Source organism: Pteronotus mesoamericanus, unplaced genomic scaffold (genome assembly GCF_021234165.1).
Source record: "Pteronotus mesoamericanus isolate MK-2021 breed Mesoamerican mustached bat unplaced genomic scaffold, CSHL_Meso_final contig_84, whole genome shotgun sequence".
NCBI classification, from domain to species: domain Eukaryota; kingdom Metazoa; phylum Chordata; class Mammalia; order Chiroptera; family Mormoopidae; genus Pteronotus; species Pteronotus mesoamericanus.
Genome location: NW_026555267.1, coordinates 6200062 through 6226984, shown reverse-complemented (window position 1 = coordinate 6226984; position 26923 = coordinate 6200062). Strand labels below are relative to the sequence as shown.

The window sequence follows — 26923 nt, the reverse complement described above, 5'->3', positions numbered from 1 at the left end:
TTCTTGCTCTTCCTCTTCTCTTTCTGGCACCCGTATGATTCAGATGTTGGAACATGTAAAGTTGTCCCAGAGGTTCCTAAGCCTCTCCTCAGTTTTTTGAATTCTTGTTTCTTCATTCTGTTCTGGTTAGATGTTTATTTCTTCCTTCAGTTCCAAATTGTTGCTTTGAGTCCCAGTTTCCTTCCCTTCACTGTTGGTTCCCTGTGTATTTTCCTGTATTTCACTTTATAAAGCCTTCATTTCACTTTGTATAGCCTTCATTTCTTCCTTTATTTTGTGTCTGTACTCAATCATTTCTGTGAGAATCCTGATTACCAGTGTTTTGAACTGTGCCTCTGATAGGTTGTCTGTCTCCTCGTCGCTTAGTTCTTTTTCTGGAGTTTTGATCTGTTCTTTCATTTGGGCCGTATTTCGTCGTCTCAGTGCACCTGTTACATTGTAAGGGGTGGAGCCTTAGGTATTCACCAGGGCAGGGCAACCCACGTGGCTACCTTGTGGCACTGTGTGTGAGGGAGCGGGGTCAGAGAGGAAACAGTGCTGCTTACTCAGCTCTGGGCAGGCTTTCAGTTATTTCCCCCGCTTTCCACTAGTGAATTGGGCCCTTCTGGTGCCGATTCCTGGGTGGGTGGGTTTGTGTACATTCTAGGACCCTGTGGGCCTCTCCAATGAACTCTCCTGTGAGGCTGGGAGTCTCTCCAGCCACTGCAACACCCACAGATTTTTACAGCCAGAGGTTTTGAGACTTTAGTTTCCCGTGCTGGGACCTTGGTTTGATGGTTTGTCTGTCTTGCTCCCCAGTTGTTCCTCCCAGGTTACCCACATGTGAAATGTGGGAAATCCCATCTGCCAGCTGCTGACTCACCACGTGTCCTCTCTGCCCCAGCTGCCTGTCTCTACCCCTCCTACCAGTCTGGATGAATGTTTTTTCTTTAACTCCTTGGTTGTTGGAGTTCCATGCAATTTGATTTTCAGGCAGTCTTGTTGTTTTTTGTTCTTAAATTGGTTAACCTTCTTTTGGTTTTGCGAGGAAGTGAAGTTTCTACCTATGCCTCTAACTTGGCTGGAACTTGTTTCTGTCTTTTCTGGAAGGATTAGTTCTGTTCACACTGCCCCTGCTTTCCTGTCGTCTGTGGGTCTCCACACTCCTCCTGCCTTGTTCATCTAAGCATTGGAGTTTGCAGCCCCTAGGTGGGCATTAACTTTGAGTTTATAAAGAAAATTGAGGCTCAGGCAGAACAAGTAACTTGCCCAATGTGAAATAGTGGCAGAGGCTGGGTTTTCAACCTGGATATTTCAAATAAATTCTGTACTCTTTTCACTGTACTGACTGAAAAGGAGATGAATTTACCTCATTTATTTCACTCCACTTCTTTGCTGTGCCATGAGCCAGTCTTTAAGTGTGGGAATGTATGTTTCTCCCATGTATCACTCGTGTGTATATGCTCTGTGCCCCCTAGGCTACAAAAGCCATACAAATTATATTCTCCTTTCTGTCCAAAAGTATCTGATCCAGAATGTGCTGCATATTGTATGTTTGTCCAAGGACCATATTCTGTGAATCTAACTCAAAGCCACTTATTTTCTCATTGTTGTGTCCCAAAACAACACTGAATCATATTTTTTTAAGTGCTGCATTTTTAATTTTATTAAGAAACAAGCAAACACCTTCAACATATCAAATGCTTTAATTCACATTTCTGTCTGTAGGCAATGACCACAATATGGACCCAACACAACAAAAGCAATTAACACAGGATAATTACATGGTAGGTACAGAGCTCTGTGGCCAGAGGGATATGAAGTGCAAGAGGCCGGCTGGCTTCTTAAGTGGAGCCTTACAAATATCTTCAGTACTGTAGGATCAGAGATCTGATTCAGTTCACCTGCAAGTGATCAGGACCATGGCCCGAGCGGCTCTAAACTTCCATTAAATAGAATTACAAATCAGAGTGCCAGTTTGCCTGCAGGGTTCATTTGAGCACATCAAAGTCAAGAGAAAGACTGTTGGCAGAGCCCAGAACTGGAGTAATGAGAGCAAATGTCCTTTTGAGTTGCTGTCATCCAACTATACAAAGGCTGTTCCTTGCTCCAGGGATTTTCTCCTGATAACACAATCTCCTCCTCTGATCTTGATGCCAGCTTGCCTGGACAATGTGAGAGGAACAAGAAAAGCAACCTAACTTTCCAGCTCTCTCTCTTCAATATTCCACATCAGTCATCAACAAGTACCACATGCTGGAAATTTCCAAGATCATAGTTGCTCTTCTGTTAAGTGTGTTCTGCTTTGACACTGTCCTTCAACGGTGAGGTAGCCCAGGGTCTCCTTGCAGTGATTGAGTAAGTGTCCCACGTCTACGATACATTTCAACGTCTGTATTAGAAGGTGCCTTTTAAAAAAACTCTTTCTCCAGACCCTTGGAATGTACCTTTTCGAGACCTGCAAGCCTTGTGCACTGACTTCAGTCAGGGCCTGGGGGTGAACCCGTGCGCACATACCTACGTAACTAAAATTAACTAAATACAGAGACCATTTCTACACTTTACTAAGGTTAGAAATATGAGGAACAGAGGCTCAACAAAATGCCTTTAAAACTTGTGAAATAGCCAAGTGACCATATTCCAAACAGCAACGGAGACCTCCAAAATATTTTCACCAAAACATATGAGGTTTCTGAATTCGTAAAAATCAGTAGATAATTACCCATGTGATCGTCATTATAGTAGTAGTAACCAAATCCTTTGAAAAAGGGTGGAATCTCTTTTTGAAAAGAAGTATTTTATTTACTGAAGTCTTATCGGGACCAGCATGGGGCGGCACTGACTGAAGCGAGGACGCAGGAGTCGCTGGGCATCCGCTCTGCTGGCCCCCGAAGCACTGCCTGTCCTCCAAGACTCCAATCGTACATGGTTCACACCCCGTGGTTCTGCAAAAGAATCTGAGGCCACCAATTTTTATGTAATAGAGTTGAAAGAAATACATCAATTTGGATAGGCTACGGGCAAGTTTTTCCAAAGAGTTCCTTTAAAAGACAGATTTTTGGGGAAGAGTACAGTTCATGAAGAAAAAACAGCTTTGAGAACATCCAACTAATTCAATTTTGCTGAATTATATTCATCTGGCAAAGTCCTGGGTGAGCATGAGGTAGACCAGTGGCTTTAAAATTTCAGTGCACATCAGAAGCACCTGAGGTGCTTACAGATGAAGCCGGAGGTGCCTCTGGTCCATCTCCAGACATGGATTCATGAAGTCAAGTGCTGATGGCCTACGCCTTCATACTTGCGGTGTGCTCCCAGCTGGTTCTTATGGCTGTAGACAGCCTGCAGATCAGAAGTTGAGAGGCAGGAGATAGGCCTTAAAGGGAAAATTTGAGAAAGGCAGGGGAACACTTTTCAAAACCAAAACCAAAACCACCTCTTCGGTCTTGTTGCTGAGAAAACACCTTCTTCATTCAAATTGTGATAGAGTAACAATAACTACTTTTTCTTTTTAAATTTTTAGATTTTTAGAATAAATCTACCTACATTCCGTTGCCCACAACTAGGTAGAATGAAAAGAAATTCTGACTATGAAGTGCTGGTTCTTGCTTCAATATTATCATTTCAAGGGAAAACCACACAAAACTGTCATCCATTCTATTGAACTTTTCGGCTGAACAAGAACAAATTATGTATTTGGATCCACACAAATCTGTAAATTAATGTAACCTTCAAAGTTTTCCAGTTAGTGCCAACTTAAAATTCCATAATATACATTAAGTACAATTTTACTTTGCATTACAAATGCAAACTATCTTTTTTTTTTGACATGCTGGTAGTTTTCATTTTTACAGTGCAAAAAGGACCTTAAAATTTCTGAGTCATGATATATTTTGTAATTCTAAGTAGGCAAACAGATTTCAAAAAGCAAACACTATACATGTTTCTGACATACCTTAAAAAATAAAAATAAATAATTTTGATTATAAAATTTTTATAAACATTAGCTCCATTCAGCATCCATAGCCTATTGTTGCAGAAAACCTAAAACACACTTAAGATCATGTGATCTTACCATTAGACAATCGGCCTTTTAAAACACAAGTCAGTCTGATTTTTATTAAGTGTAACAAAGCACGGAAATTATCGCCATTTAATACTTATATAAGGGATCCATACGAGCTGCCAGGTGTCAGTATTTAAGCCACTAAGTTTACCAGGAATTAGGAATGCACAATATGAGCACAGTGAGAGATGAGCGAGATCAACACAGACGTGGAGATATGCTTTACTTCAGATATTTCTTCCTGAGAATACAGATGCTATTATTTAAAAACAATCAAGACAATTTTAAATGGATCAGGAAAATCTTATGGCAAATTATCTTTTGTAAAGTGAAAAATCCCTAGTAATGTAAACAATTGCTACCCTAATATATAGCTTGCGAGTTGTAATTATGTAAAACAAAACACATGCCTATACTTGTATTTGAAATGCTGGGTAAATGTGCCGAAAAAGTAAATTCTGCTAAAATAGAATGTTTTCTAATATGGTATTCTGAAATAACTTTCCTAAATAAATATTAAGTCTGAATGAGTGAATAAGGGAACAGGAAAACTTCATGAAGCGTCAGTAGGGGGAAAAAAACCTCGCTGGATTATGAAAACTGAAAAACCAATTTGTTTAAATAAATGACGGTGTTGTATATAAACCTATTTTAAATCCAATGTAACATTATGGATAGAGTACAGTTTTAACAATTAAAAAAACTACATAGTCATTTTATTTTAATTCTGATATTCCCAAATTAAATATATACTTTGATTCTATAATTAGCACTCAGAGTTATATAACAGATAAAATACAGTCAAAAGCACAGTGAATTTAACAGTATACAAGAGTTGGCAAAAGTAGGTTTGCAGTTGTTCGTATGGAAAATAAAACAATTAACAAGTAATACAAGGATAACTCTGTTTTGCATACTCACAACTGTAAACCTACTTTTGCCCACCTGTCTTTGTAAAAGGTAACATCTGGAACAATTCTGACCATGGATTAAAGAATAAAACCCATTATACTCAAAACATGATCAACTCACAGAAGAAAATCTATAAAACTCTCCCATTACTGCAATAGGTATGTGAATAAGGTGAAAATAGGTCTACTCACAAAAATCTATTAGTACTAGAATCTAGCATTTCCTGTTGAGATCTGGAAGAGGTTAATTTGAGCAAAATAAAAGTATTCTATATAATGTACTACTGTATACAGTGCTAGGTTGTTCCTGGGTCTGAAGGTGGCTGAAATTTAAGTTTATAGCAATTCATGGATGACAGATTCATAACAGATCCTTAAGGAGAGCTAACGTTATTTTGGGGGATACATTTTAGTCTTCCAGAGATTGGCGTTGTGAAAGACCACTGAGCACACAAACAGGCCGTTTGTTAGGAAAACGGCAGGCTGGAGGCCCAGGGGTCTGCGCCCAGCCAGCTGACAGGAGGGAGCAGGCTGGCTAGCAAGAGAAGAGCACCCCCTAATGGGTAATTGCAAGATTAGCCCTTCAATTAAGTTTTGTTTTTAAATTATATTTTATTACAGTTGTCCCAATTCTCCCCCCGCAATAAGTTTTTGGCAATTGAGGGTTGAATAAGATAACAAATCAAAACGTTCAGAATCCAAAAGTAGTCTGTCCAAACTTTCACTGCCCCCAACCCCCTTTTAAATTGAAGAACATTTCTGAAGGATGAGAATACCTGTCAGGAGAATTAAATTATGGGTTTTAATTACTTAGTTAATAGGCTACATTTCTGTCTGTGACTAGAATTTATGTGATCAACTTAACTTATTAAATAAAGTCATATATTGTAAACATTAAACACAGGTTACCACAATAAAGAAAATAAATAAGTAAAAAAATATATCTCATCTTAAAATAAATACGATAGAAACATTTTAGCAGAGGATTCTGTCACTTCCCCAAGGAGAAGCTACGTTAAGTACTTTGGCTATAAAAGACTACTGTATTCAAACTACTGTAAGATCACTGAATTTTTAAAATGTATCAATTATTACTGAACTGTTTTTGATACTTAATACAAATAGGAAATTTTCTTTAGGACACTTTTTGGATTGCTGATACTGTCCTTTAAGGAAAAGAGAAGTTGGTGAACTGTCCAGCTTCGAACCTCTAACTTTCAGTCCAAAGTCCTCTGAATGTTAATTTTTACCAATTCCCCTATGTGGTTCTGTTTTGGCCACCCTGGGTTATAAACAAGATGGTCAATTTCAGTAGCTCAAAATGGTCGCTACCAGGGTTAACCAAACAACATCTGGGGGTCCAAAAATGCTCTCAAAATAAAAATTATGATAAAAATTGTTGAGTATTGTCTTTCTTTTACATTTGTCCTTTTAGGGTTTCCTGGAAGTAAATTATTTTCCGATCCACTTGGTGCTGGGCTGCAGGAAGTCTTAAGAGGCGCCCTGCAGGAAGGTGCCCTGCGATAACCATGCTGGTCGGAAACCAGCCCTCTCCTTTCAAAAGAGCAAGTTAATTTTTCAAATGTTATGATGCCACCACATTAAAAATTAAGACGGAAGTGGTTTTCACACCCTCATCTGGCTGGATGTATAATGTGTTCATTAAACGTGTGGTGCAGGAATAAGGAAATGAGGGGCATCTTTCTGTGAGCCTCACTAAAACATAAAGCTATGAAAAAAACACTTCACCTCCATGTAAAGTTCTGTGACTTTTTAAAATGAGTACTATATGATCAAAGTGTTTTGTTAGAACAAAAACAAACAAAACAAAACAAAAACCCCAAACAGGCATTAGTAAACAACTAGATGTTTGGCTGTTTTTGGAATGCTATTTACAGAAATGCATATTCATCATACTACCAGTGACATTAAGACTAAATAGTTGTTAGAGAATCTCTGCTTTTGGATGGATATGCATTTACGTGTTTGTGAGGATTCCATTGTAAGTTTTCATTTCCTCAGCCAGCTACTCGGCTTCCTTCGCGTCCTCCTGATCCGAAGTACTAGAGATGTCATCATCTGTTTGTTCTCCAGAGAAATACAACATCAGTGCGTGCGTCTTGTGAGTTATGGTGACAGTGCAGGGCCCTTGGGCCCAGGGCTCCCCGTCCACCTGCATCGGCATCATCGAGCACTTCAAAATCAGCTGGTATCGGGGAACAAAGAATTAGAAAAGAGTCAGTCCCGAAGAAGTTCCAGAAGGTCTTCCTCCTTAATAACATCATCCATGGTCCTTTAGCCCTCCTGAGGGACATTTCTTAGCATTTCACTCTGAGAAAATTAATCTGAATATATTTTTATTCCTTGATTGTTTGCGGGAGGGGTGTCCAACCTTTTGGTGTCTCTGGGCTGCGCTAGAGGAAGAAGAGTTGTCTTGGGCCACACATTAAATACATAAACACTAATGAAAACTGATGAGCAAAAAAAAGGTTTTAAGTAAATTTACAATTTTGTGTTGAGCCACATTCATAGCCATCCCGGGCCTCATGTGGCCCGGGGGCTGGACAGCCCTGGAGGGATTCTCTTCCACTGAATGCTTTATTTCTTCAACTGGACTGAGGGCCGTATTTCCTGTTTCTTCCCCATCCCACTCAAGCCCTGGGGGAGGGTGATCAATAGCATGGGCTGTAAACCACTGTTTAGGAAAACTACGGTGTGTGTGTATTTTTCTATAGATCAAGGGCTTAGAAATGGACTGGGACAGATTGCCTGGTAGGGCTGTTTCACCTACCCGCACTGTATGTGCTTGTCCTATTCGAAAAGGATTTGCCAGTTTCACTTGAATCTGAGCACAGTGGAAAGACCCATATACACCAACGACTTCCAACAAACCATCATCATGTCTAAAATTAGACAAAGAAAGTATGAATCATACAATGCAACAGAATGAAATCAACCACATTAGGACAATTATTTCAACACAGGTGGACCATCAACTTATTAAATTTTTATATTAATGAAGTATACAAAAAAGGAAATCTGAGGGAAATGAGTCTATGAAGAACAGACTGCTTAAAAGCAGAAAACACTGGCATAAAAATGATAGATCGCAAGTGTACATACCTGGCTAGGGGGTAAGTCTCATCTCCCATCCCTTCCCACAGTCTGCAGCCGCCGCCCCAGTATCCAATGTTCAGAACTATAATACCTTCCAGATTAGGCAGTTCTACTCGCTCACCATCCAGTTCTAGCTTTAAAGAAATCCAAGCAGTTAGTTACTACAGGGAACATGATTTGCAGAGATATCCTCTTAGAATCCACATCCATTTGCTTAGCCCACAGTAATTTTCACCTCCTTTTTCACTTAGCTAACTCTTAATTTTCAGATTCCAGATTGTCACTTCTTCCAGAAAGACTTCCTTGTGACAGTCACTATCCCTAGACACTTTCTCCAGCCCCTGGGTTTATGTATCTCTTATTTGTTCCTGTAAGACAGCATGCTTTGTGATGCAGTTTAAATGTCTTTCTTCTCTCTAGACTACAACTTAGCGAGAATGAGAGATTTATCACTGAAACCCCAGTACCTAGCATGGTGCCTGGCATTTTGTAGGTGGCTTCACAAATATTTTTGTATAAATAAAATATCAAAAAAAATAAAGCGCTGCCTCCCATGCTTCACTGTCCCAATGCTCTCAAAGCCTAAGACAAAGGGAAGTGTGATAAAGCAGAAGGGATCTTTTTAAATGGAAAATCTTGCCGTTCTGTCTGTGCTGTGTCTTCAAAGGCTGTGAGGTCTCCCCTTTTTACTTATTTTACTAGTTCTAGGTTTCTCTGTATTAATGTCTTTGTCAATGTTATTAACCATTACACGTTCTTTTTGGAAGCAAAGCAAGAAATATACTCGTATATAAGACTTTGCTGTATTATAATGTCAGGGTTATTACACCAATCAGTTATCATGAATATCCTATTTTTACTGCTCATAGAGTTTTGTTTTGTAAGAGAGCAATGTTACCACCATTATATGAATTAAACTTAGGGTTTAAACTTCCTCTGCGAGTCCACGATGAGTCAGGCCCTGTGGCAGAAGCTTCACATTAGTCACCATCTATGAATGGCAACTGTTAATCACAGAGTTAAACAGACTCTGGAGTTATATAAATCTGGCTGAAATCCTGATTATGTGTGTATTTGGGCAAATTACTTAGTGTAGTGGGATAATGTGTATAAAACAGTAAAGTGTCTGGCACACAATGAATATTCCATATATGTTAGCAAAACAGGTCAACAGAAAATTTGGCATTTTTGTTTAAAAGAAATGTTCACAATCCAGAGACTACCTAAACTTTAAAAGCTTACCTCAACTTTTTTATTTAAGTCTTTACATTCTTGCACTAAACAATCTTTGGTTCCGTAGAATAAGTAAACAGCCTAGGAGAAATGAACAGAAAATAAGATGTTAAAGCAATCCAACAAGCTTGTAAGCAAGAAAGGGCACTGCACCAAAGGCCCTGACTGAGCGCGGAGTCACGGCTCCTGCCGGAGGGCGTGCTGGGCCCTGCCGGGAGGAAGGGGTGCCGTTACTTTTGAGTTCAGCCTGTTTTTCCGGGGGAATATGGGAGAGAGGTGGTTTGTGTCTAAAAGGTGTTTTCTCCCTGTCAAAAAAAGGGTACATTTTATACAGAAATACTATATTAAAGTTAGAAAATTCCACCTTTTTCTAGAACTTCAGATAAGGAATACAGATAAATCTAGCGAACATTTCATAATTACTCTTGAATGTAAAAAAAGGTTGATGGGAACACTGAGAATGTTGTTAATTACCAACTGTATAGACAGCAAAACTTATTGCATTAGTACCCATATTAATAAAGAAAACTAAATTTGAAATATTTGAAAAACAGAACCAGGAATAAAACTGTTTTGCATTTAATTTTCACATCCTATTGCTCCATCACAGTCATCAAAAGAAAACATTCTATAACAAAACTTCCACCACAGGAATCAACTCTACTAGAAACCAGAGCGATATTCTTGATGAAAAGCCATGGTAAACAAACTGCTCCTTCTCTTATCTTACCTGCCTTTTCAGGTTTCTTCAAGCCAATGAAATTTATTTTTCCATTAACAACTTCACCAAAACTGTATCCTGCCTAAATTTTCTTTTCATCATCAGCTGCCATTTAAGTAAGATAAGCCACTGAATATTCCACTTAGTTGCCCTCTAAGCAAAATGTGCTGTAAAACATTCCAACTTTAAATTTAAAACATTTTGTCATAGTTATAAAATACTTTAATAAAATACACTTAAGGATCTAATTTGGCAGTCTTACACAAAACAGAGTAGGTCAATGTTTCCACAAGTTAGTTCTATAGCTTAATCTACTTCAAAGGGTGCTAGATAGAATGGAACTATTGATTTTTTACTGTACCTTTGGCATAAGCCGGAAATGTTATTTTATCCAACACACCTTATTAAGAATTCTGCTAGAAAACAGAGATGGTGCCTTCTCACGATGAGCATGAAAATTGAGAGCCATGAGAGCATCTGGTCCCACAGAAAAATAGTTGTTCATTGTGAATTCCTGTGGAAGAGGTAAAAATGAGCCCCAGATTACGCTTTGGTCTAAGCCTACGTCGTGCATTCAATATGTACGTCTCAGTCTTTCATAAATTTTCTTTATGAAAATTTAATACTTTCTGCATTTATTCTTCGCATAGAGCTATTTTATTATGCTATCCAGTAACATTATCAGAAATAGAGCTTGAGTTCAAAGGCTGACAATTCATAGATACAAATTTCCCTTTCCATTTCTGTTTAGTATGTTACACCTCTGACCTTCACAACTAGAATGGCCCTACTTTGTGTCCGGGATTTCCACTCCTGTGTTGCGTATGTCAGTCTCAACCTAGGCTCTTGGGACCCCCCCTTAATTTACTTGACCTCCAAGCCCAGCCTGGACTCTTCCGTCTGTATCTCCAGCTCTGTCTTGCCCCTGAGCAATAAGCCTGAATTTCCAACTTCTTGTTCAAAGCACCACAGCTTCAAGATATGCTCAAAATCTAACTCATTTTCTTCCTATTCAAACCTGAAACTCTATTTTTCTTTTTAAAATTTTATTTACCTATTTTTGGAGAGAGGAGAAGGGAGAGAGCAAGAGAGGGAGAGGCAATGGGTGGATGTCTCTCATGCACCCCAATCTGGGACCTGGCCCGCAACCCAGGCATGTGCCCTGACTGGGAATCGAACTGGTGACCCTTTGATTCTCAGGCCAGTGCTAAATCCACTGAGCCACACCAACCAGGGCTGAAACTCTATTTTTCTGTTAATGTCATTTCTATACATGCAAGTCATAAGAACTAGGAATCTGGTAGTAATATGTATGTGTTTTCTCTCTTCCCCTAATACCAATCAGGTGCCAAGTCTTGATCAATTCTACCTCTAAAATGTCTTTGAACTGCCCTCATCCGAACATTCCCCTTGTTTTGCCCTCATGCAGGTGTTTACGCTATTTTCACACTATCTCCATTTTCCCCAAAGCATCTGTTGTTCCTTCTACTTTCCCGAACTTTATTAAAGAAGCAGCAACGATGGTAAATCTCTAGAACATAGTCAGTTCTGACATTCTTCCCTTGAAAATGTGACGTTTGATTTTGAAACACATACCAGGATGTACATGGTTCCCACCTGTACTAAGTAGGTAAAAGGCTGAAATCCTAAAATGTTCATCTTCCGGCTTTCCCCAGTCTGTGGTCTTTGGATCAGCAATCATTGCCTCAACAGCTACTATGACTTCAATTAATTTTTGTCTGTGGTGCTCTGAGCTCTTCTACAGGCAGCAATCGCAGATTCTGAGCAGCTTCATTGAGAAGTGCATCTCCCATGTCCAAACCAAGACTACGCTTGTCTAAAGCAGCAGGCAATTCCCCCTACTGTTTGATTTACTTTAGCAGCTGCATCCTGTATCAGGGGCTCCTGGATCAAGATGCGAATTGCCTTAAGCATTACCAGGTAATCATCATGGCGCTGAATCTGAAGGTCGGCCAAGGCCATTACACCAGCCTTAAAATGAGGATTACTTATATCCAAGTGGATCAATGGCTCTGCATTTTTAGTGGCATTGTTAGCATTTCTTTTTATTACCAGGTTTAAATCTAACAGCTAAACCAAGAAACTAGCCAATTCCTTCTTGTCGATCTTGAATCTTGAAAGGACAGCTAACACTTTTCAAAGAACTTGGTACAGCCACTGCTATGGACATTTCTTAAATGACTTTTGTCTTCAGTTTTATAATGTCTGATTTTCTGGTCTTCTAGCCAAATGATGAAATTTTAAAATTCCGTTTCGCCTTTGCAGTGGAAGCCAGCAGGTGTGGTAGTTGAGGGCCTCAGCTTGCGTTGGAACATGGTCCTGGCTTCTCGCTCCAGTCCCCTGGGCTCCGGCCAGTAGAGGAGAGGCGAGGAGCTGGGGGCGGCGCAGGCACTGGCGATGTTGTGAGAGCCAGAGCATCTTTTTAAAAATACAGGTCTGCTCTCTCTGTATTATTTGTTATTTGCCTGGAAAATCTTGATCCTTTCTCTGTTGATCTAAATTGTATTTACAAGGACCACTCACATGTGACCTCCCTGAAATCATCCCCGCCTGACCTACCGGGTCAGCACCGAGCCCCCTTGCACCGGTTCGCCCCCACAGCACTCTGTAGAGTCTGAGCCAGAAGCTGTGCTCAACTCTGCAGCACATGGGGTCTCTTCTGCTCCATAACTAGCTCCCTGCACAAAGCACCTCAACGACCCTGTGCCCACGACAGGCCCGGTCTTGCACAGTGGAGGCACTTGGTCATGTTTGCTGAAACCACTCCCAGCTCAAGCCCCGAATACATACCTTGGGTTTTCTCAGGTTGTAATATCCTTTATTTGTTATTTGAACTTTCCATCTGAAAAACAGAAGTTAAAAAAATTCGTGATTATTTCCAATTTATTGCCAATTAACTATAGTTATCACTAATCAACTCTGGATGCCTGGGAGATGAGGTCCCTCTATTAAAACAACATTTGAAAAATAAGCACATCTAAGTGAGTATGCAAATTTTGAGATAAGGATTCAGCCTCATTTATGACTTCAGTCCTTATATAACAACAAAATATTACAGCAACAAAATAAAACACCAGTATCTATGCAAAAGTACAACTAATGCAGTCTTTCATTTTTACATACATTTAACTTTATAACTTACCCAAGACTTCCTTTATAAACCAAACAATGTTCTCAAAACTCAAAAACTTACTTTTTGTGGGGAGGTGTAACTTACCTGTCCAACTTTATTGCATCTGCTTCCATCACATTTCTTAAGACCTGTGCAACTGGGATTTCTCCTGCATAACCTGTACCCCAGCCCAGAGTATTGGATAGGTCGTTGCCTGTTCCCAGAGGCAGGACCGCAACCTGTGGAATGTATTTTTCTTGTCCCTAGAATATGGAAGATGGAGCTTAGATTTTTCTCTTCCAACTATTTGTATGGTAATAAAATTTGGTAAAACAGAAAGACCAAAGCAATAAAGATACAAATAAAACAACTGCATGCCGTTTTGCTAACGTTTATGCTAACTGCTTACTCATTGTATTTCAAATTGCAAATGTATTCTCATATTCATCTGCTTAATAAAAAATATTGTATAATTATCTGAGAAGTGCTTCTGCGAAAGGCAAGTATCCAGCCTAACTTATAAAGCTGATACCTTGATCTTCATTTCATCAACTGCGTCCAGGACCCAGCCCACAGTCCCGTCCCCTCCACAAACAAGCACTCGAGCTGAGTAATGAGGAAGAAGCGTACAAAGTTGCAGGGCTTTGATCGGAGGAGTTTTAGTTACATCAAAAACCTAGAAATGAAAGAAAAATGGTTAGCTTTATCCAGACTGTCCTCCATTTGTGAGCATGATTTTTCTCTAGAGGAGTGCAGACACAGCTAAGGAACAACACTGGCTACAATGCATTTCTCTTTAGCAATATGCCAGGCTCTAGGTCCGGCTTTCCTTGTTCTTCATACCCTTTCTACTTAACAGACATTTATACAGCCTACAAAGTGATACCCCTGGTAAGTCCAGCACCCACCTGACACCATACATGTTTATTACAGTATTACTGACTACATTCCCTATGCTGTGCTTTCTATCCCAGTGACGATGTTGTCCCTGTCAATCTGAACTTCTTAATCCCTTCATCTTCTTCACCCAGCCCCCCAACCCCCTTCCCATCTGGCAACCATCCGTTTGTTTTCTGTATCTATGAGTTTGTTTCCATTAAGCTTATTTATTTGTTTTTTAGATTCCACATGTAAATGAAACTACATGGCATTTGTCTTTCTCTGACTTATTTCGCTTAGGATAATACCCTCTAGGTCCATCCATGTTGTCACAAATGGTAAAATTTCATTCTTTTCTACGGCCAAGTCATATTCCATTGTCTATATACACCACTTCTTTATTCATTCATCTATTGATGGACACTTAAGGTGCTTCCATATAATGGCTATTGTAAATAGTGCTGCAATGAACATGGATACATATATCTTTTCAAATTAGTGTTTTGGTTTTCTTCAGATCAATACTCAGAAGTGGAATTATGCCAGACTCTTTATTCATTGTGGCTCATACTGACACTGACTCTACAAATCACAAGTAAGCCTCACTGTATTGACCAGGAAATTGAGGCATAGGAAGGTTAAATAACTTGCTTACAACTCTCCTGATAATTAAGTGCTGCTACACAAATGCAGTCCTGTAGTCTGTCTATTACACAACACTCCCTCTTTCCTGTTCAAACGAAGCCAGAACGTGCTAAGTGTACTTTTGACAAAGATGCTAGGATCGTTCATATCTTTTAATTCTGTAAATGGTCTGGGAGAATATTTTAAAAGATGAAAATAGCATGTAAAGGTTTCAACGTGATGTTATGTATAACCGTACAACCTTAGAGACAAAGTCAACCTCCAACAGTGGTAGACTGGGTAAATATATTATGAGCTATCCATTTGATTAATTATCTTAGTCAATACATCTATCATTAGGAGGCCTATGTTGCAACGTGGAAAAAATTTTAAACTTTTAAGTAAAGGGAATGCAAATCTGTGTCTAGATTACTGTTCTAGGAGTGTTAAAGTGTAAAGCATAGACAATCCATGGAAAGGACATGGACAGATGAAAACATCTTTTTCCCCGTGGTTGTCTGTGAGTTTCGTAGCTCATGCTGAATGAGTCCCTGGTTTATTTTATGTCATTGGGCAGATCTCATACTAATCTCTTTTTGTCTTTAAAAAAAATTTTTTTATTGTTTATTCCATTACCGTTGTCCTACTTTTCCCTCTTTGTCCCCCTCTACCCAGCCCACCCCACACTGCCAGCCAATCCCCACACCGTGGTCTGTGTCCCTGGGTCTTTCATATATGTATTCGATGTATTTTTGTGGGAAAACCGCAGGTGGTTTTCTTTCCTTTTTTATTACTTTTATAATTTCAAGTTGTACAATGTTGAAAGGGAAAAATATAAATTGTAAAGAAAAAGTTACTGCCTTTCTGATTGTTGCACAATGGGTGGTTTAGTTTTTCAAAGCAGAAGCTGCTAGCATCAAACGTCAATCTTAAAGGCATGACCCTTTTATTCTGATTTTTTAATTGAGGTATAATTTACAGAAATGAAATTTACCCATTTCAAGCGAACAGTGAATGGCTTTGGTTAAGTGGACTGAGTTGGGCAACCAGCCCACAGTCCCGTGGAGAACTCTCGTCACTCCAGTGAGGTCCCTCAGTGTCCACGTGCAGCCCCTTCCGGTTTCTCAGCCTCAGGCAACCCCTAGTGTACCCTCTGTGTCTACCGATTTGCCCTTTCTGGGAAGATGGCATAAATCAGATCATACAACATGAGCCCCTTTCATCTGGCTTCTTGGACAGTTGGGTTGTTTCTACTTTTGACTATATTGCTGCTATGAATGTTTGCATAAAAGTCTTTGTGGGACATATGTTTTCATTTCCCTTGGGTAGATTCCTAAAAATGGGATTGCTGGGTTATAGGGTAAATATTGGTTTAATTTTTAAGAAACTGCCCAACTGTTATCTAATGTGGCTGCAACATTTTATATCCTTACCGTGAGCTCCTCTTTCTTAATATATTCGAATGGCTTTATACTTTTATAATTATTATTCTGTCCTATAATCAGGTGATATTGGTTTAAAGCATTAATAACCATTACAACTTAGGGAAAATGAAAAGCTGAAATGAAAAGATTAGTACAGAAAGGAAGGTTCTTTCTTTAGTTACCTGGACTGGGTTTAGAAGAATCCTGAATTCTCCCAACAGTCCTTCTCCCATGTTAGTTCCACTGCGAGAGTTGGCCAGGATTATTAATGGAGTCCACTGCTTTCCAAGCTTAGAGGCTAGCTAAAAAAATTAAGGTGAGTGAAAAGGGTCACATAACTCAAAATTGGTGAGCAATAAATTTTTCACTTCTTGGTAACAACAGTGCTGTAATTTGCTGAGAGAAAAACAGCTATCCCAATACACTCAATACAATATAAAAATGAATTCTAAGAATGGAAAGGGACCTTAGAGATGAACTAATTTAACTTCCACTTAATGTCTCATCTCTTCTACATCATTCTAGATAAGTCCTCCAGTGTATGCTTGGATACTTATATGAGAAGGAACTCACTAACAAGGCAGCCCATTCTACTGATAAATTACTTGAAAATTTTGACTTAAATTGAGTTAAAAATCTGTCTTTCAATAACTTTTATTCATGGCTCTAGTTTTGCCTTCTGAAGCAACTAGAAATGATTCATTTGTTTTCCCATGTAACTGCTGTGCTCAAACATCTGAAGCATAATATGTTGTATTAGTCTTGTCTTCTGGGCAATGCATTTCAAGTTCTTTCAACTTTGACTGCCCTTTCCTGGATGTAGTCTAATATATTTTAGTTTGCAATTTTTTTTTTAAAGTGAGGTACTCAGAAGTAGATTCAAGAATCCATATTTGTACAAAGCCCAAAGTCAAGTGAAGTTAACGTTTTCCAACCTAACAATTTCTTTCCTTTCCCCTTCTCCTTGTGGATGTAAACACTAGTGGAGATGTTCTGTGTTTTTTCTTAGTGATTCTCACCCATTGTGATCTCAGATTGGCTTAAGATGCATAGGGGTTGTACGAAGACTATTACTTTCAGGAATCATTTCTACAGTTCTTACATAGGGGTTGTACACTTAAAAATATGTATCACAATGACATTAAACATAATGTTTTTAAATTTTAAAATGCTTCTTTCTTTTGCAGAAATATTGACAAAGATGCCATTTAAGACATAAAAATCCTAATTTGGAGAAGACACAATTTAATTTTAAAATAGTTCAACTATTTTGGCATGTTAAAAGTAGAAAATGCAAATTTTTATAGTTATTCCTTAAGAGCTACATAAAGACTGAGAGATATATTCACATCAATTTTTAAACACAAACTGCAAAGTGTTGCCAATAGCTTTAATGTTCAACATTACTTGCAGGACTATATAATATGCAATGTAAATGCACCTCTAGGCTCCTTACCTAAAGTTCCAAATGGAAAAATTCTTCTAGAACAATGTGTGAGGAGAATTTATGTTTTCTTTTCACTGACAATCGTCATGAATTCCAAACCCAGCTGCTTATCAGAATTATCTGAGAACCATAAATAAAAAAAATGGATTCCTGCGATCTACCCATTAAATCAAATGTGATGATGGAGGTAGATTTAAGAGTCTGTGTTTTTAAAAAGCTCCCGAAGCGATTCAGAGGCAGGCAGTGATTTAGAAACCACTACTATAACATTTCCACTTTCCTTTTAGACATGAAAGAACACAGAGCCAAAATTTGTGGCACATCTCTAGGAACTGGGTAGGGTTTTATGGTTTCCCACAATGATTCTACTCACATACATGCAGTTTTAATTGGCTTAAGCAACTTTCTGGAAATCAGTTACAGAAGAACAAATAAACTGATTACCATTGCATAACCTGTTTTTTTGTCTTTACGCATCTGATTAATAGAGGTTAAGTAACTTGGTGGAATGATGAGGTTTTTGAATTCTCCAAAATCACACTTTTCATTCTTTAGGCTATTTTTCATACACTCATCATGGACTGTTTTCTGACACCAAATGCACCTGAGGGATGAAGAAACAAAGATGATAATTTAAAACCATAATCTTACTGATCTGCAGAGCAATCATTTTTGTCAAAAAAATTAAAACAGCAATTTCATCCCTATTGAGCAAGTAAAATGTGGCAAGTAAAAGATTTATAATTGTATCTACATACTGAAAATAGAGTAATACAGTTTGACCACACTTGGCAGTTTCACAGTGGTTCTTTTGGTCTAGGGCCCCCAAGATCCTTTCGCAGCGTCTTTGAAGTTAAAATCATTTTAATAATAATAATGTGTTATTTTACCCTCATTCTCTCAAAAGTGTACAGCGAAGTTTTCCAGAAGCTGTAGGACATGTGGTATATCAATAAACTGAATGCAGAAACAGATAGGAGAATCTGAGCTGACTTCTAAGCCAAAGAAATGTAGCAAACGTGTAAAACAAATGTCACTCTTTTCATTAGATTTTCATTTATTTTATTTTGATAAAAATACAGTATTTATGCTACCATGATCAATCTTTGAAAACAAGTATTAAAACAAATTCTCAGTTTTAATTTATATCATTGTAAATATCATTGTGAATAGGTATAAACCACATAAACAAAAGCTGATCTACAACAATAGTTCTGTGTATTATTTATTTGTGTTTTGGTTGAATTAAGTTCATGAGGCCTAAAGTCCTTACTGCTTAAATGCCCCACTGGCCTGGGTCCTCAGGGTCCAATGTGAAAATACTTTCACTTATATAACCATCCGTGAATACTAGTAAATACAGTAAAGCAGTCCATTTCTTGATAGTTCATACAAAGCTAATTGATAAGTTTGCCTGTGAAATACAGACAGAAAACATGTGCATTCAGATCTGCCTCTATGTGTGGAGCCATAGGGTTTCATTCTACGGGTGAAACCAGCAGGGAACAGTGCTGGAAAAGGTCCCAGGTTTCTACTGTTAATCTGCTCAGCAGTTAATCCTCTCACAGATAAGGCAGCTCTGACTTTATGGACAAAAGCAGGCTGGTTGGAAATAATGGTCATAGTTAAATGACTTAAAACAAAGAGAATAATTACTCTTTCACCTCAAGAGCAACAATCTTGGCTTTCTATTTTAAGGTTGTTTTTTCCGGTCGGATGTTCAGATTTGTCAAGTAATTATTCCTATTTACTGCTGAAAGAGTTATCTGCATGATCTGTTAAAGAGAAAACTCTAAAATAACTTGCATGATAACCTTCATCGATAATTGCTTTCAAACTGTAAAAGATTGCTTGTGCAGGTGAAGTATGGTGCCTCCTCCCACTGCTCTACTATTAACTTTATAACAGTATGCTATCGTTGAAAATAATCTGAAAGGATACCCAATGAACCATTTCACAATGGTTTCCTCCAGGAAGACAAGCGGGACTGAGGGAGAAAAACATTCATTTTTCACTCTACTTCTTTTTTAAATTGCTTGCGTTTCTAAAAACCAGAATATATTCGTGAACTACCTGTATTAATTTTTAAATTGTATTTTAAATTAGATAACATCAGCTTATGTTTGAGAAAGACCTAAAATAAAACTCACCTGGAGATAGCTACTCTTAACTTTTCTGATGTACTTACTCTTGGTTTTACAGTGCATAAATGTCTGGTTTTCAGGTTAGCGATTTCATGTATAGATAACTGGAAGTGTTTCTTTTCTTCCCACATTGTATCATGGATATGGGCCCATGCCATTAAATATTTTTTAAAAACACGGTTTGTAAAGAATGAATAGTGTCATGGGGATATACCATAATTTATTTAACCCCTTTTCTTTTTCTTTCTCCAAACATTCAGATAGTTTATTTTTCTAAATAACATGATGAACAACCTTAAACATAAATGAGACTATTTTTCTGGACTCTTAGAAGTCAAGTTACTGAATTACATTTTCCTAGGGCTCTTAATATGTCTGTCCAATATGCTTATCGGTGCTTAAAGGTATCCATCATATGCAATACTTGTTCATTAGGACCTAATATTTTTTCTTTGATGAGATAGAATACTATTTTGTTGTTTCCACTTGGATGTCTTTGACCACTAGATGAAGCTGAATTTTTCTTTCTCCTTCTCTTCTGAATTTAGTCATGCCCTATATTTTAATAAATGCATACACTTTTTATTTGTATAGGATATCAACCTCTTTCCTGAAGTATTTATTAGTTTTCTTTTAAAGTTAATTTTTAATGTACTTATTTTTTAATTTAAGTATATTTTGATTATGCTATCACAGTTGTCTCATTTTTTTTTCTTCCATTTATCCCCCTCTGCCCTGTACCCCCACACCCTCCAGCATTCTGTCCTCCCTTAGTTCATGTCCATGGGTTGTAGATGTAACTTCTTTGGCTTCTCCATTGCCTATACTATTCTTAACCACCCCCCATCCTGTCTATTTTGTACCTACCATTTATGCTTCTTATTCCCTGTACCTTTCCCCTCATTCTCCCCTCTCTCCCTCCCCACTAGTAACCGTCCATGTGATCTCCATTTCTGTGATTCTGTTCTAGTTGTTTGCTTAGTTTGCTTTTTTTTTAGGTTCAGTTGTTGATAGTTGTGAGTTTGTTGTCATTTTACTGTTCATAGTTTTCATCTCCTTTTTCTTAGCTAAGCACCTTTAACATATCATATAATAAGCACTTGGTGATGAGGGACTTAATTAACTATCTCATCTGGGAAGTACTTTATCTGCCCTTCCATTCTAAATAACTTTGCTGGATAGAGTAATCTTGGACATAGGTCCTTTCGTTTCATGATTTTGAATACTTCTTTCCAGCCCCCTTTTGCATGTAAGGTCTCTTGAGAAATTAGCTGATAGTCTTATGGGAATTCCTTTGTAGGTAACTGTCTCATGTCCTCTTGCTGCTTTTAAGATTCTCTCCTTATCCTTAATCTTGGTCATTTACTTATGATGTGTCTTGGTGTGTTCCTTCTTGGGTCCAATTTCTTTGGGACTCTCTGAGCTTCCTAGGCTTCCTGGAAGTCTATTTCCTTTGCCAGACTGGGAAAGTCTTCTTTCATTATTTTTTTAAATAAGTTTTCAATTTCTTGCTCTTCCTCTTCTCCTTCTGGTGCCCCTATGATAGTATGTCGGGATGTTTAAAGTTGTCCCAGAGGTGCCTCAGCCTCTCCTCATTTGTCTGAATTCTTTTTTTACCTTCTTTTCCAAATTGTTGATTTGAGTCCCGGTTTCCTTCCCTTCACTCTTGGTTCCTTGTATATTTTTATTTCACTTTGCATAGCCTTTACTTCTTCCTCTCTTTTGCATCCGTACTCATTCATTTCTGCAAGCATCCTAATTACCAGTGTTTTGAACTCTGCATCTGATTGGTTGTCTATCTCATCATTTAATTCTTTTTCTAGAGTTTTGATCCATCCTTTATTTGGGCCATAGTTCTTTGTCTCGGGGCACCTGTTATGTTGTAAGGGGTGGAGCCTTAGGTATTTGCCAGGAGGGGCAACCCAGGTTGCTGCATGGTGACACTGTATGTGGGGGAGGGGTCCGAGAGGGAACAATGCTGCTTGCTCAGCTCTCACCCTGCTTTCAGTCACTTCCCCTGCTACCTGCCAGCAAATTGGGCCATAGGCGCTGGTTCCCAGGTGGGTGGGCTTGTGTATATTCTAGGACCCCATCGGTCTCCCCAGTGAACTTTCCAGAGAGGCTAGGAGTTTCTCCCGCCACTGCAACCCCTACAGCTTTAACAGCCAGAGGTTCTGAAGCTTTAGTTTCCCATGCTGGAATGCTGGGTTGCACATTCTGTCTCGCTCCCCAGTTATTCCTTCTGGCTTATCCTCATGCAAATGTGAGGCCTGTCTGGTCTGCCAACCACTGCCTCACCTGCCAGGTCCTCACCCACCTGGTCTGTCATCTTGCTGCCTTCCTCTTTGCCTCAGCTGCCCATCTCTGCCCCGCCTACCAATCTGGATGAATGTTTTTTCTTTAACTCCTTCGTTGCCGGCCTTCCATACAGTTCAACTTTCTGGCAGTTCTGTTGTTTTTTTTTCTGTTTTTTAATTTGTTGTCCTTATTTTCGTTGTGCGAGGAAACAAAGTGTATCTACCTACGCCTCCATCGTGGCTGGAAGTCCTATTTAAGATTATTTTTTTCATAGATCTATATTTCCCTTTGTGGTTTATTTAAATGCTTTTAAGCTGTAAAGAGTTATACTTCTGCTGCCTGATTTTCTGAAAAAAATTTTATTGGAAAACAGCTATACCTATTCTTTTAAGTATTGTTCACAGCTGGTTTTGTCAAGTTAACTAATTATGATAGACTATATGGTCTGCAAAGCCTAAAATAACTTAGTTTTGGCTCTTTACAGAAAAAGTTTGCCCATCCCTGTTCTAGAAGATGATTTGCTATTTTCCAGTGTTTTGGAAAATTAATAAAGTAAATAAACACATACCATCAGAACAAGAAATATAAAATTTAAGATCAAAACAGACTAAAGCTGACAATGTAATTACCTTCTGAGAGTCAGAAGCTTTATTTCAGGAATCACTGTGTGTGTGGGGGGGAGGGGTGTCTGGAGGGTAGAGTCGGATGTAATGAAGGCCGGCCTCACAAATGGCCTTATAAATAAAAAGGCGCCTAGCATTTTCTTAATGAGAAAGAACGCAATAAGGAACAAAGGTTTATTTTCAAATGTAATGAATACTTACAAACCTAATTTCCTATTTTAGTTTGGAAGAGAGGTGAGAAGAAAGAAAGGAGGTATAAGGAAGGAGCATTAAGACACTCGGTGTAGAAATACTTTGTAGTTGCTGGGATGAGAGGCAGGAAAACACAAAAAAAGAAAAAATCTACAGGAAAATAAGAATCCAGCACAGTGTGTGGCACAAAATAGATACTTACAATGTGAAAACTAATAATGACTGATTGAGTATAAATTAAAGGGTCTTTGTCACTTATCTGCAGAGCTTAACTGGGCTGCAGGCTTTAAAATCAGGTATCACTTGTCATTACAGCTCTTTGAAATGCTAACTTGTTGTACAGTATTCATTGTTCATTTAAAATCTCAGACTTTCCAAGAATAGGAGCCTCCATACTGCTTGATAAAATCCAGAGAGAGACAGAGACAGACACAGACAGTATGGTCTGTGTTTAAAAGTTCTAAATAGATAGTTATCTTGTTTCTCTTTCTAAAATACTTCATTCCCACAGAAGGTCATAGCTGATTGCAATCCTGAATAAAATCATTGGCTAAAATAAATCAGAGCATTACAGAATATATACCACTTCAGGACACTGTGCTCTTTTCTTCTGGGAATAATAACCTTTCCTAAATTACACAGAGGCAATTTCTACCATGGGCAAAAGGTTCTAGCATGCTTAGAACAGACTGCTCAGTACTAGTAAGAACAAGCTACTGAGGAAACAGAGCTCTATCATCACATTCACTGTGCTCCAGGGGGCACTGAGGGGACACAAGATCAAGGACAGGGGCTCATGTTTAAAAAGCTACATAAATTCAGAGGTAGTTCTGCAACTTTAGAATTACCTGCAGGGCCTGTTAGAGCCAAGATTGCTCATCCCCAGCCCAAGTTTCTGATTCAGTGGGTCTAGGGTTGCCAAGAAAAATAAAAGATGCTCAGTTAAATTTGAATTTCACATAAACAAATAAGTTTTTAGTATAACTATGTCTCAAATATAACAAAAATTTTATTTTTATTTCATTTGCTAAATCTGACAACCCTAAATTTGCATTTCTAACAAGTTTCTAAGGGATGCTGTCGCTGCTGCTGGTTCCGGGGACTTTATTTTGGGAACTACAGGGAAACAGGATATTATGTCATCAAGAAGGAAAAATTTGGGGGCGGGAGTGAGTAGATCATCAGGCAAAGGTTTCTAGAGGAAAGGGCTCGAAAATGGTCAGTAAGAAAAAGGAAACCACAACCCACCTGATGTTGCTGGTACATGAAAGATTAATGTAGGTGGTGGCAGGTAAGACTAAAAGGACAGGCAGGGTCCACAGAGTACGAAGGACTATGTTAAGCACGTGGAGTTTACACTGAAAGACCATCAGTGTATTGGAAGGGGACAATGGAAGGGTTTAAAGCAGAGCAGAGACTCTGTCTGATATGAATTTCTAGGAAGGTCATTTGGGTGGAGAATATAAGCACTATGTTTATTTGTGAAGGAGTATTTAAAACACAGTTAAGATACTTAGAAGCTGTTTTTTTATCTACTTCTGCATAACACAAAGAAGGGAAGGAAATAAAACAATACTCAATTCATGTCTTCTTTCCAACTAATCCCAACTCTTGAAGGCTAACGTTTACTTACAGAGAGAATTATAAAATTTAAAGACATTGGTAACCTCGCTTTCGCAGATACCAAAAAGACAACATCTAAAGTTGAAAGACAGCAAATAAAAATGAATGGTCACAAAACTCAGTAGTTGTTTAAAATAAATTTTTTGGAAAAGTTTTCTTAAGTTTAAATCTGATAGTTAAAACTATTTAAAATAAGACTGAACAATAGGTGTTGACTTAGTGCTCACACTAATTTAAAAAAAAGGATTTTTAAATAAAGAAAAAAACCAGACAAAGTCACTTGCTATCTAGCACCAGCTATTTCAGTTCGTAAACATGTTTAGAGGCTGTTCTATTTGAAATAAAACCCTTCACAATGAAGACGTCCAGATTTAAGGCCGAGACAAGGCTACATATTAATAGCATTCCTAGCCCTGTCCAAGGGGTTAGAATTGCTGGATGCTTGTTCTATTTTATCACTGAGTACAATTCCTTCAACTGTTAAATGAATTAGAATAGATGATCTGCAAAGTAGCATCCCCCTTTTATTACCAATCTCTAACGTGACCCTCACCCATTTTCAGGCAATATTTAAGAACATAAACATGTATTATCCGGTGTGTATTTAAAAGCCATTAATATACTCTTAGCTTTTAGTCACAAAATCTCTTAAGATGCTACATGTCCTGAAAGGCCACTGACAAAGGTGCTATATGTCACTATAACACTGATACCTATATTTGAAAAAGGTACTTAAAGTGTTGCTTTGGAATGACACTTGTTTTCCTTGTACATTCATAACACAACACTGAGGACGAATCAAGTCTTCCAGCTCTAGGGAAAAGCTAACTTGCCCATACTTCATTTTTTCTTATGTAAAATGGAGATAATAGCAACGAAAGCTAAACTGTAATACAGTGGCCATGAGGTATGCAGCCCTTAAGAGACTTCTGGATTAAAGTTGAGAGCCTACAACACGGCAGACTAAAGGACAGGTTGTCTGAGCAATGCGGCTACATCATCTCAGCATATGACTATTGCAAAGCTGCCCTGTTTGTACGATACCAGGAATGTTTATTAGCTTGTTTCCTCCACGTACGCACTTCAGGTCCTTTGCCGAGATCAAAGCAGGCCTCGACGCCCACGCCCTGAAATCCTGACTCCTAATGCATATTGTGGGACAATCAGCACCCTCAAAGGCCGTACCTGTAATCGCAGAGCTTCGGCTGACTGCCGCACTGCTGCTTGCAAACCACACAGTAACTGCACAGGGGGACGTTGCCCCGGATCCAGTGGTGAGGCATGCTGTCCAGGGCCCTGCCGTCGTTCTTGAGCATGATCTCCTTGCACTGGAAGCGCTTGTCGGCCTTCTTGAGGCAGCCCTCGTCGACGCGCAGTCCGCAGCAGTCGCAGAAGGCCCCCTGCAGGATGTGCTGCGCGCACACGCAGCAGTAGGTGGGATGGCTGAACAGGTCCGTGTCCCGCCAGCCGTGCTTGCTCTTGCGGAAGATGTCCCTGCGGTGCAGCTGCCGGCGGGACCGCTGAAGGCTGCACCAGAAGGTGATGAACACCGGCAGCAGCACCGAGCACAGAGTCCATAGGATCAGGTGCCCGTCAGCAAATAGGCCCGTGTAGGGCTCCGGCTGCTTCTCCCCTTCCATCTTCTCCAAGGACGATTCCTACTAGAAAGACACAGGCGCGTCCACCTCCAGCTCGCTGTGCCCACCCTACCTTCCTTCCTGCTTTCAGGGCAGGTGTGCTCAGGTGGCTCCGCTTATCCGGGGAGAAGAATGTACACCATCTTCCCCGTGGCCGGACCCAAGGCCTCCCGTTCCCCCGGCCCGTGGATCTATTGCGCTGAGGGGGCGGTGCCCGGCGCGGTCACGCGCGGTTCCCTCCCTCCTCCTCCGGCCCCTACGGGCTCCTCCTGACCTCACCTGCACGGGACTGGGAACAGCAAAAATTTACTGGTTGCCCCCGCCCCGCCCCCCGCGAGCAGCCCAGGGGTCTAAGCGCGATGGCTCACGTGGGACGCGCAGCGCCGGCCAGCGTCCTTAACCGTTATCCCACACACTCCCCTCCAGGCCGCCGGGTCGCCAATAGACGCATCCAGCCGCTCTGCTGGGCTCGGCCCCCTGAAGCCCCCACTGCCCACTGCCCTCCGCCCACCGCCAGAGCAGCCCTGCTCCCGACCCCTTCGCTACGCCTCCCCGACCTCGGCCTCCGCGCCTCCCCCGCCACTGCGGCCCTACCTCGTGTGCTGCGGGGGCGCGGTTCCAGGGGGCCAGGCCTGAGCCGCCCTCCCGCCTGGGCGCAGCCTCGAGCAAAAGCCCGATTTCCGATCTGCCAGGGGCGCCTACGTCAGTGAAATGCGGAGACAGCCCACAAGCCCAAGGAGCTGGGTGGGCGGGCACCACGGGGGGCGGGGCCTGCGGCTTGAGCTCCAGAGTGGGGCGGGGCGGGGCGGGGCGGAGCGGAGGTGTGAGGTGGCTGAGAGGGCGCAGTCCTGAGGGGGCGGGGCCTTGGGAAGACG

At 39.9% G+C, this 26923-nt stretch overlaps 1 protein-coding gene and 1 pseudogene across 6 annotated transcripts; both read right to left on the bottom strand.

The window, feature by feature from the left end:
- Positions 1 to 1564: 1564 nt before the first annotated feature.
- DGKE (diacylglycerol kinase epsilon) lies at positions 1565 to 26753 on the bottom strand. Of its 6 annotated transcripts, XR_008530160.1 has the most exons (14): positions 26643 to 26753; positions 25597 to 26072; positions 17976 to 18135; positions 16267 to 16386; positions 13690 to 13833; positions 13263 to 13420; positions 12836 to 12887; positions 10425 to 10538; positions 9313 to 9384; positions 8077 to 8204; positions 7745 to 7856; positions 6936 to 7159; positions 2702 to 3352; positions 1565 to 2352 (listed from the first exon to the last, which is right to left on the bottom strand). XR_008530160.1 is itself a non-coding variant. In XM_054585439.1 (13 exons), the coding sequence occupies exons 2-12, from the start codon at positions 26049 to 26051 to the stop codon at positions 6980 to 6982; spliced, it is 1695 nt and encodes a 564-aa protein (XP_054441414.1). In that variant the 5' UTR covers positions 26052 to 26069; positions 26643 to 26753; the 3' UTR covers positions 1565 to 3352; positions 6936 to 6979. The 6 variants fall into 6 exon arrangements, 5 of the variants coding, with proteins under 5 accessions (XP_054441414.1, XP_054441417.1, XP_054441418.1 ...); XM_054585439.1 differs by having other exon boundaries at positions 1565 to 3352; positions 25597 to 26069; XM_054585438.1 differs by having other exon boundaries at positions 1566 to 3352.
- On the bottom strand, positions 11365 to 12417 carry LOC129080165 (RNA transcription, translation and transport factor protein-like; annotated as a pseudogene).
- Positions 26754 to 26923: the final 170 nt, after the last annotated feature.

Bases quoted from the DNA above. Each gene is read 5' to 3' on its own strand.
- DGKE (XM_054585439.1), bottom strand. From the start codon at position 26,051: ATGGAAGGGGAGAAGCAGCCGGAGCCCTACACGGGCCTATTTGCTGAC. The intron at 13,834-16,266 runs GTAACTAAAGAA...TTTCATTTCTAG, and splicing joins TTCTTCTAAACCCAGTCCAG to GTTTTTGATGTAACTAAAAC. The intron at 7,160-7,744 runs GTAGGTGAAACA...CCCCGATACCAG, and splicing joins GACAAGCACATACAGTGCGG to CTGATTTTGAAGTGCTCGAT.